At 48.3% G+C, this 11093-nt stretch overlaps 1 protein-coding gene across 2 annotated transcripts in view; it reads left to right on the top strand.

The window, feature by feature from the left end:
• The first annotated feature begins 8862 nt into the window (after positions 1–8862).
• PDLIM1 (PDZ and LIM domain 1) overlaps positions 8863–11093 on the top strand; it is a 37847-nt gene continuing 35616 nt past the window's right edge. The window contains exon 1 of one of the 2 annotated variants that reach the window (XM_053387815.1): positions 8863–9085. In XM_053387815.1, the coding sequence (XP_053243790.1) occupies positions 8987–9085 (99 nt within the window). In that variant the 5' untranslated portion in view covers positions 8863–8986. The remainder of the gene's footprint in view (positions 9086–11093) is intronic. The other variant, XM_053387813.1, reaches the window with a different exon arrangement.

The raw sequence follows: 11093 nt of genomic DNA, 5'->3' as shown, positions 1-11093 counted from the left end.
CACATGCAAAATGGCACTTTCCCCTTTGCTAACACCCCAGACAATCCTTTGCCGACTTCTTCTTTTGTAGAATGTTTTCAAAAATTAGACTTCGTCCTTGTTTGGCAGGAGAAAAAGAAGAGAAAACAAACTATCCCAATCTGAAGCCACCAGGATGCAAAACACTAAGTTCTCCCGAAAAGGTCATGTTTGGAGACAGTGAATGAAGTTTATTAGCTGCATTCCTTTATAGACAGTCTCTCATTTACAACATAGTAGAGTAACTGTTTTCTCAGCTTTTAATCTTTTATCTTCATTGTGATCCTCTCAGGGCACCAGGCTCCTAGCTAAAGAATGAAGGGCCCCTGCCTCAATGCTCTTCCTGTCCAAATTGTTTTCTAACAACCCACATTTTCAAATAAGCCTTTTACTTATCAGCCACACTCTGTTTTACCATATATATTTTCTGGAGGGCTGTCTCACTGTTGCTTCAGCAATGCTGGATCTTCACCCTGAATAAATCTAGATTATTAGTTTAAAAAAATGAATAAATTTATTATCAATAAACTTATTATCAAATATCTCCCCTCCAAGAAACTTAAACATTAATCTAAATATCTCATCAAAGGAAAAAGAGAGAAGAAGAGTAATAAAGGAAAAAAGGAAAAGGCTAGAGACAAAAGAAAATAATAGTAAATAGAAAAAGCAAAAGAAGGCAGTGGGGGATATAGCTATCAATGATAAATTAACATGTGCCGTTAAGGTAAGACGGGGAATACGCAAGATAAATGATTTTGAGGAGATATAGAAGGTGTTTGTAGAATTTGTACTGTTAAAACAGAAAGGGGTCAAACCATCGCAAGAGGTGTTGGATAGTTACAATGGAATGGTCTGGGTGGTGGGGTGCACATTTTTATTCTTATTTATTTACGATTATTACTTTGTCAAAATAAAAAAAGAAAAAAGAAAAAAGAAGGCACTTCTACTTCTCTATCTGCCAATTATATATAAAATAATTATGGAGGGAAAAATCAACACCTGCACTCCATTTCTAGCTATAAAAAAACTCTTCTGTAGGATGACATGGTAAATCTAGATTAAAAGGGGGAATGTGGGAATGGCATTTTGGAGGACACCTTAATGTTGATACTGTGAACAACCTCCATGCCTGAGTCGCACCGAGTTCCCTGTGACTTCCATGTGGAAGTGCATAAAGAGGTTAAATGCTATCCCATAGCTTGTTTTATTTTTGTTACTGCAACACAACACGTTCATTAGCTAAGCAATGCCAGCATGCCTGTGTTATATCGCCAGCAGCTGCTTTCATTATCACTCTCTGTACTTTCTGCATTCCATTCCCCTCTGACCTCACTGTACACAACACAAACCCTCCAGCCACACACACACTTTTTTATATTCTTAAAGGTGCCGCAAGACTCTTGGTTGCTTTTCCCTCTGAATATATATGCTGGGGTGTGTGTGTATACACACACACACAAGCACACACACACACACACATGTGGCGCTGTGGATTAAACCACAGAGCCTAGGACTTGCCGATCAGAAGGTCGGCGGTTCGAATCCCCGCGACGGGGTGAGCTCCCATTGCTCGGTCCCTGCTCCTGCCAACCTAGCAGTTTGAAAGCACGTCAAAGTGCAAGTAGATAAATAGGTACCGCTCTGGCGGGAAGGTAAACGGCGTCTCCGCGCACTGCTCTGGTTTTCCAGAAGCAGCTTAGTCATGCTGGCCACATGATCCGGAAGCTGTACCCGGCTCCCTCGGCCAATAAAGCGAGATGAGCGCCGCAACCCCAGAGTCGGCCATGACTGGACCTAATGGTCAGGGGTCCCTTTACCTTTTCACACACACACACAAACACACAATATATACACAGAGTTCTGTTTTTGAGCACCGACCTCGGCAGAGGTGAGGCGAGCCTGGACAGCTCTGCGCTGGATTCGGAAGTTGCCTCTGCTGCAATCATTCCTGGACTGAACCTCAGACGGGTGCTGCAGCTGCCTTGTAGCTAATTCTGTCTTTGACGAGAAGAACCTGTTAATTAAAAGGAGCCCAGCCTACCTGAGCAGGTGTTGAACCTGACACAGCAAGGGATACTGCAGTTGCACCAGGACTTCTGACCCAGGATCCTCTGGAGTAAGGAAGGCAAGTATTGTTGGTTCAATGATAAATGAATGAAAGGAAGGATTCCTGGATGCCAAGGTCCAAGCTTGGGGCAAGTACTCTTTGTATAGAATACTCTTTGTACTCTTTGTAGAGCCAGTGTGGTGTAGTGGTTAAGAGCGGTAGTCTCGTAATCTGGGGAACCGGGTTCGCGTCTCCGCTCCTCCACATGCAGCTGCTGGGTGACCTTGGGCCAGTCACACTTCTTGAAGTCTCTCAGCCCCACTCACCTCACAGAGTGTTTGTTGTGGGGGAGGAAGGGAAAGGAGAATGTTAGCCGCATTGAGACTCCTTAGGGTAGTGATAAAGCGGGATATCAAATCCAAACTATTCTTCTTCTTCTTCTTTGGTGAGAGAATGCCACCAGAGATTTAAAATCACAAGACAGGCAGCAGGGAAAAGATAGGCTGAAGAAGCTTTAAGATATGCCCTTAGTGCCCTTTTTCTCCAGGTTAAGTTTAGTCTCTTTTCCATAACGGGGGAGAAAATTAAATCTTTCCATACAGCAAGAAAGTCCAAGTCTTTTGTCTATCCACTTAATTACTTTCATTTGATGTGTCGGTTTTTCCACCTGATGTAATATTTCCTACCACTTATCTCTCATCAAACCATCCACATATTTTGAGCATGGAGCAACAGATTGTCTCACAGCAGCCTATTGTATAAGGATAATAAGAGTTTTAGACTTTACCTTGTTTTCCCATCAGTTAAGCAAAGCGAAGCCGGGCTGCATCATTACTCCATATTTCAGTCGTGGCATCCATCTCATTAAATACTAATTTTCAGAAATCCATTGTTTCTGTACAATTCTGTCACATTTGCGTAAACATTCTGCATCGCCTGCACTCCCTCAACCATACTGATGAACTTCATATTGCTTTGCGTGCTGAACATGCGTTGGTGAAACACCATTTATGTATCAGTTTTAAGGCCTCATTCCTATACCTCGGGTTAAGAATTTAATTCATTCTGGAGGTCCGTTCTTAACCTGAAACTGTTCTTAACCTGAAGCACCACTTTAGCTAATGGGGCCTCCTGCTGCCACCGCCGCACGATTTCTGTTCTCATCCTGAAGCAAAGTTCTTAACCCGAGGTACTATGTCTGGGTTAGCGGAGTCTGTAACCTGAAGCGTCTGTAACCCGAGGTACCACTGAATGTGCAGAAATAGGTTTTCTCCACTTCCCAAAGACTGCTATTTGTGTGTAGGCTTCTATTCCCCTGTGTGTAACAATGTACAGTGGTACCTCGGGTTAAGTAATTAATTCGTTCCGGAGGTCCGTTCTTAACCTGAAACTGTTCTTAACCTGAAGACCACTTTAGCTAATGGGGCCTCCTGCTGCTGCCGCGCCGCCAGAACCCAATTTCTGTTCTTATCCTGAAGCAAAGTTCTTAACCTGAAGCACTATTTCTGGGTTAGCGGAATGTGTAACCTGAAGCGTATATAACCCGAGGTATCACTGTATAAGGTGCTCCTGGATTATTTGCCCTTCCCTTAAATATGAATGCTGGTGAAGGCTTTCTGACCTGGAATCACAGAACTGTAGAGTTGAAAGGGACCCCAGGGGTCATCTAGCCCAACCCTTGCAATCCTGTTATTTGACATGTATGATTCAGGATGGCACAGCAAGTGCCACCACTTCTGTGGATGGAACCATAGTTCCTTCCCCCTCTCTCCCCATCCCTCAACGACCTTGACAGATTAGAGAACTGGGCCAAAGCAAACAAGATGAATTTTAACAGGGAGAAATGTAAAGTATTGCACTTGGGCAAAAAAATGAGAGGCACAAATACAAGATGGGTGACACCTGGCTTGAGAGCACTACATGTGAAAAGGATCTAGGAGTCTTGGTTGACCACAAACTTGACATGAGCCAACAGTGTGATGCGGCAGCTAAAAAAGCCAATGCAATTCTGGGCTGCATCAATAGGAGTATAGCATCTAGATCAAGGGAAGTAATAGTGCCACTGTGTTCTGCTCTGGTCAGACCTCACCTGGAGTACTGTGTCCAGTTCTGGGCACCACAGTTCAAGAAGGACACTGACAAACTGGAACGTGTCCAGAGGAGGGCAACCAAAATGGTCAAAGGCCTGGAAACGATGCCTTATGAGGAACGGCTAAGGGAGCTGGGCATGTTTAGCCTGGAGAAGAGGAGGTTAAGGGGTGATATGATCGCCATGTTCAAATATATAAAAGGATGTCACACAGAGGAGGGAGAAAGGTTGTTTTCTGCTGCTCCAGAGAAGCGGACACGGAGCAATGGATCCAAACTACAAGAAAGAAGATTCCACCTAAACATTAGGAAGAACTTCCTGACAGTAAGAGCTGTTCGACAGTGGAATTTGCTGCCAAGGAGTGTGGTGGAGTCTCCTTCTTTGGAGGTCTTTAAGCAGAGGCTTGACAACCATATGTCAGGAGTGCTCTGATGGTGTTTCCTGCTTGGCAGGGGGTTGGACTCGATGGCCCTTGTGGTCTCTTCCAACTCTATGATTCTTTGATATTTACAGCCCACCATTTCCCCCTAGGAGTTCATTGTTCCCTTCCTCCTCATTTAATCCCCACAACCCTGTGAGGTAAGTTAGGCCGACAAGGTCACCCAGTGAGCTTCATGGCCACGTGAGGATTTGAACCCTGGTCTCCCAGGTCTTAGTCCAACACCCTAACCACTACACCACCCTGGCTCTTTCTACAAGACTTTGAAATGGATCCCTGTCCAACTTCCCCTCCAGCCATGCCCTGAGATTGCCAGGCCCCACCCCATCCAATTGCCTGTCAAAAGAGCTTTCCCTGCAACCAGTATTAACTTAGAATCCAATGCCTTTTTGATTTCCGGTGACAGCCTGCCACCTACTGGTGATTCCTCTTCTTTGCCCAAGGAAACCGAGGCGCAGACCGCTGTTAGTACACTGGTTTGTTGTTGTTGTTTAGTCGTTTAGTTGTGTCTGACTCTTCGTGACCCCATGGACCAGAGCACGCCAGGCACCTCTGTCCTCCACTACCTCCCGCAGTTTGGTCAAACTCATGCTGGTAACCTCGAAAACACTATCCAACCATCTCGTCCTCTGTCGCCCCCTTCTCCTTGTGCCCTCCATCTTTCCCAGCATCAGTGTCTTCTCCAGGGAGTCTTCTCTTCTCATGAGGTGGCCAAAGTACTGGAGCCTCAGCTTCACGATCTGTCCTTCCAGTGAGCACTCAGGGCTGATTTCATTAAGAATGGATGCGTTTGATCTTCTTGCAGTCCATGGGACTCTCAAGAGTCTTCTCCAGCACCATAATTCAAAAGCATCCTCAAACCAATCCATTCTGAAGGAAATCAGCCCTGAGTGCTCACTGGAAGGACAGATCGTGAAGCTGAGGCTCCAATACTTTGGCCACCTCATGAGAGGAGAAGACGCCCTGGAAAAGACCCTGATGTCAGTAAAGATGGAGGGCACAAGGAGAAGGGGACGACAGAGGACGAGATGGTTGCACAGTGTTCTCGAAGCTACGAACAAATTGCGGGAGGCAGTGGAAGACAGAAGTGCCTGGCGTGCTCTGGTCCATGGGGTCACGAAGAGTCAGACATGACTAAACGACTAAACAACAACAACAACCTCAGGTTAAGAACCTAATTCGTTCTGGAGGTCCGTTCTTAACCTGAAACTGTTCTTAACCTGAGGTACCACTTTAGCTAATGGGGCCTTGCACTGCCGACGCCGCACGATTTCTGTTCTCATCCTGAAGCAAAGTTCTTAACTTGAGGTACTATTTCTGGGTTAGCGAAGTCTGTAACCTGAAGCATCTGTAACCTGAGGTACCACTGTACTGTATTTTGGTCTCAACTGGAGTGAGGCCCTTTGTTCTTACCTCTCCAGCTGGAAGAGTAGTATGATGTTTATGTCTCACTTGTTGAGAGTCCTGAGGAAGTGTGTTTAGGGGAGGAGGTGGCCTGGCCCCACACATTTTTAGGGATTTATAGGTCATAACTAAGGGGCGCAGGTGGCGCTGTGGGTTAAACCACAGAGCCTAGGACTTGCTGATCAGAAGGTCGGCAGTTCAAATCCCCGCGACGGGGTGAGCTCCCGTTGCTCGGTCCCGGCTCCTGCCAACCTAACAGTTCGAAAGCACCTCAAAGTGCAAGTAGATAAATAGGTACCGCTCCGGCGGGAAAGTAAACGGCGTTTCCATGCGCTGCTCTGGTTCGCCAGAATCAGCTTAGTCATGCTGGCCACATGACCCGGAAGCTGTACGCCGGCTCCCTTGGCCAATAAAGCGAGATGAGCACCGCAACCCCAGAGTTTGCCACGACTGGACCTAATGGTCAGGGGTCCCTTTACCTTTACTTAGGTCATAACTAGCACCTTGAATTGTTCCAAATGCTCCCTATAACAACGGAAGTCCCAAATGTCTGAAAGACCGCCTCCTTCCCCACAGACCATTTTGGGTGTTAAGACTGGCAGAGGGAAAACCCTCTTGATAGTTCTGCCTGCACTCAGGAGTTTGGAGAGAGAGAGCGTAGGAGAGGGTGCTCCCTAAATTGTGCACCTCCTTCTACACGCAGTTGCATTTGGTTTTACTTGTGAACGTGTTTTAAATTTAAGCAGGACAGCCTGGAGACTAAGTTGGCAAGATCTGAAAATGAAAGGAGCAGATTTGGATTACAGTGGTACCTTGGTTCTCGAATTTAATCCATTCTGGGAGTCCGCTCAACTACCAAAATGGTTCAAAAACCAAGGCGTGTTTTCTGATTGGCTGCCGGAGCTTCCTGTACTCAATCGGAAGCCATGGAAGCCGAGTTGGACGTTCGGCTTCCTAAAAATGTTCGTAAACCAGAACACTCACTTCTGGGTTTGCAGCGTTTGGGAGCCATTTTGTTCAGGAGCCAAGCTGTTCAACAAGCAGGGTACTGCTTTTTTTGCACTGTTTGGTTTTTACAGTGGGACCTCTATGGAGCAGGGTTGTTTGAATGTCTCGCCGTAACTTGTATTCTGCAATCACCAGAGGAGATAAGCTGCCGAAATACTACTTGCCTACCCTGCCTTGCCTAAAACCTCTGTAGGCCATGGACCTCTCTGTGTGGCAATTGCAAAAGTCAAAATAAGATAATGGCTTGCAGAAATTGAGGTGGGAATCTGTCAGAAATCTGTATCGAGGGTGTGTTCCATTTATGTGCACGCCAAGGAGGCATTTGGTTTGTCTGCAGAACAAATCTCTCACAAATGTTCGGGTAGGTAGCTGTGTTGGTCTGACGCAGTAGAAACATATAAAAATAATAAAAAAATTGTCCAGTAGCACCTTACGAAACCAACTAAGTTTGCTCTTGGTATGAGATTCTGTGTGCATGCACACTTCTTCAGATACACTGAAACAGAAGTCACCAGACCTTTTTGAAAAGGTTTAAACCTAAAGTTCAAAACCTTTTAGATCTAAAAGGTCCAAACCTTTTTGAAACCTTTTAGGTCTGGTTGGTGACTTCTGCTTTTATATATATTTCTCTCATAAATATGTACAATGTAGGTTTACTTCACAGTAAAGGTAAAGGACGCCTGACTATTAGGTCCAGTTGTGGCCGACTCTGGGGTTGCGGCACTCATCTTGCTTTATTGGCCGAGGGAGCCGGTGAACAGCTTCTGGGTCATGTGGCCAGCATGACTAAGCCGCTTCTGGCGAACCAGAGCAGCGCGCAGAAATGCCGTTTTCCCTTCCCGCCGGAGCAGTGCCTATTTATCTACTTGCACTTTGACGTGCTTTTGAACTGCTAGGTTGGCAGGAGCAGGGACCGAGCAACGGGAGCTCACCCCGTTGCGGGGATTCGAACCACCATCCTTCTGGTCGGCAAGTCCTAGGCTCTGTAGTTTAACCCACAGCGCCACCCACGTCCCTTACTTCAGAGTAGTGGGTCCAATTTAATGAGCTCTGGGACAATGGAGTGTGCCTTCTGGGGTGAAGCCAAACCACTGGAGATTCACAGCGCGGACTATGGGTGGTGCAGAGAACTACTGCCTCCTGTGTTGTTTTTGCTTCATTAGCAGCACGGAAGTGACTTCTCCAGGGCAGTGTGTGTGGAGGTCTGGACTGCCCAGACCACAAGACTTCCTTCTTGGCCTGAGGTGGTCCAAAGGAAAGCAGGCATGGGTGTAGCCAGGATTTATTTTAGGAGGGCAGGCCTGGGGGGCGCACAACTGAGTTATCTGTGATGCAATTGGTCAGTTAAGAATTTCTACTTATTTATTTGATTTGGGGTGGGGGGGGGCAGCTGTCCCGCTGGCTGCGCTCATGAAAGCAGAGCAATACCGTTTGGCACCAGCTGGGCTGCAGGCGTTGCAGTCACTTTCCTCTGCTGCACGTGTCCGCCATGAGCTGATGAACATGCTCAGAAGCACCCTTGTGCCGCAATCCCATGATTGCTAGTGCCAAAATTCCCAGTTCAGGGAGCCCCCCTTGGCTGCGTGGCCACAGGTTGTCTCCAATATTGCTTGTGCGTAATTGCGCACAATTGCTTCCACGTGCGTTCCTGGAACCGACCGCGCGCATCCAAACGATCCGGGTGCGGGGGAAAGTTGCTTGCCGGCTGGAAAGGGCGCGGCTTTCGGATCGGACTCCTTTGTTCCTTTGGCGAGGTGGCATCAGGTAAGGTGACGCCGGGCACGCGCAAAAAAGAGCCCTTGGCCGCGCTCCTCCCCGCAGCGCGTCCCGGGGCGGAGTCAGTCAGTCCAGGCCGGGTAGGGAGTAGCTCCTTCCCCACTCGGCGCCTGCTCAGGGCCCGCCCGAGTCCCCGCCCCGGGGTGGGGCGGAGCAGCCTAGCCCCGCCGCGCCGGCTGGATCGCGCAGCCTGCGGCGAAGCACCATGAGCAAGACCCACCGTATCGTCCTCCAGGGGCCGGCGCCCTGGGGTTTCCGCCTGGTGGGGGGCAAAGACTTCGAGCAGCCGCTCACCATCTCCAGGGTAAGCAGGGAGCCCCGAAACTTCCGGGAGAAACCTGGATTGGGATTGGAGCGGGAGGAAGAGAGCGCCTCTGAACATGTGCAGAACGCCCTGCGTCGCCAACTGCAACCCTCGCGCCCCGAGCCGGATCCTTCGGGTCCCCATCCCATCGCTTTTTAGGGAAGGAGGCTCCAATTCTCAGACGGGCTTGAATGTGAGCTCTTCTGAATCTTCAGCAGGGGTCTCTCGGGTTGGAGAGAAATCCGGGATCGGGGCCGGGATCCGCCGGCCAAGGGGCGCTGGGAAGCCGGCCGGCAGCAGCAGCCCTTCCCCGGCCCTTTCTCCTTGGCAGCTGGTGCTCAGAGGCGCGCGGTGGTGCCCGTGAGTCTGGAGGTGTCGATTAGCTATCCGTTGATAAAATCGCGAGGAATGCTCCCAGCTCCTTGGAATTTCCTGGGATTTTGTGTAATCCCCTTTCAAATCCATTGCAGATATTGGGCTGATGATCCGAGGCGTGTTAGCACTTGGAAGGGTGAAAGCAAATGCCAAAAGTAAAAGCTAGGAGGTGATGCGTCCACGTGGGTGGTTAAAAAAACCAACATCCTGTAATTTCTCAAATTTTTGCAGCCTGCATGTTACAGATCACAATGGTATTTGAAATAAACTGACAGCTTTCTGCCCTTAAATAGGGACTGAACTTTTTGTTGTTGCGGTGGCTGCTTCCTTCAGCTTCCCCGGAGTCTGTCTGTACTTGCCTGATAGATTGCCAAAGTTGGAGGAAGGAGGAAAGCTCTGAGAGGTGCCGCACCTACTTGAGAGTTGGGGCGTGGCTGGTGCTGCAGTAACAGCTGCTTGGCTGTGCCCAGGTAGGGGTTAATCTCTGTCCCTAGGGTTGAAAGAAGCCGCCCCCCTCCAGGTATCAGCTAGCACTGTTGACAAAGTATTCGTCAGTGTCTGGATATTCCTGCCTGCACATTTTCGTTACAGGAATCGTACCAAATGCACTCGCTGTAAATACTTCATCCATCCTTCTGGTAGGAAAAATGTATATTTCTGACTGTTCTTAGCACCCTCTCTGCCACCTTTATTGACTGATAATAAAAGCAATTAGCTTTTTCAAAAACTCCAGTCCCTTGGTACTCACAGATTTAGGGTGGCCTAAGCTAATCAATTCTAGCATTTAATTTTTTGCATGACAGTCATACTCCAGGAAGACCCACTGGAATTGGTGGATTTAAGTTAGTTAATTCCACTGATTCCATTATTCTGCTCTGAGTATGATGTAACACTGGATATCACCATCTAAAAATGATTTTTTTTGGAAAAATTACAATTAAATGACACGTCTTGTGGCACCTTAAAGAAACTTACAATGATGTATTGTGCCAGAAGTGTCCATGGAGTGACTTGCAAAAGCTTATGCTGCAGCAAATCTCCTAATTTTCTCTGCTTTCTCCCCAGCCCACATTGAATGTAATTGTCTCATAATGCCTTCAACTGAGCAATGCTTTTGGCGCTGTGGGTTAAACCACAGAGCCTAGGACTTGCTGATCAGAAGGTTGGCGGTTCGAATCCCCGTAACAGGGTGAGCTCCCGTTGCTCGGTCCCAGCTCCTGCCAACCTAACAGTTTGAAAGCACATCAAAGTGCAAGTAGATAAATAGGTACCACTCCGGCGGGAAGGTAAACGGCGTTTCCATGCGCTGCTCTGGTTCGCCAGAAGCGGCTTAGTCATGCTGGCCACATGACCCGGAAGCTGTCTGCGGACAAACACTGGCTCCCTTGGCCTATAGCGCGAGATGAGCGCCGCAACCCCAGAGTCGGTCATGACTGGACCTAATGGTCAGGGGTCCCTTTAACTTTTTAACCCAAGGAGATACATCAGACAGGGGCGTCTTATCCATAGGGGTGCAGGGCGCCAAGGCCAGGAGGGCGCCAGGGAAGAGGCGGAGGCCGGATGCGGCACCTCCTGGCATCAGCTCGCTGCCCTTGCCCGACTCCACCATGCCGTGCCGAAGCAGCGCCGCACT

Source organism: Podarcis raffonei, chromosome 5 (genome assembly GCF_027172205.1).
Source record: "Podarcis raffonei isolate rPodRaf1 chromosome 5, rPodRaf1.pri, whole genome shotgun sequence".
NCBI lineage: Eukaryota > Metazoa > Chordata > Lepidosauria > Squamata > Lacertidae > Podarcis > Podarcis raffonei.
The sequence above is the reverse complement of the archived record's forward strand: the minus strand, read 5'-3'. Positions and strand labels throughout refer to the sequence as shown.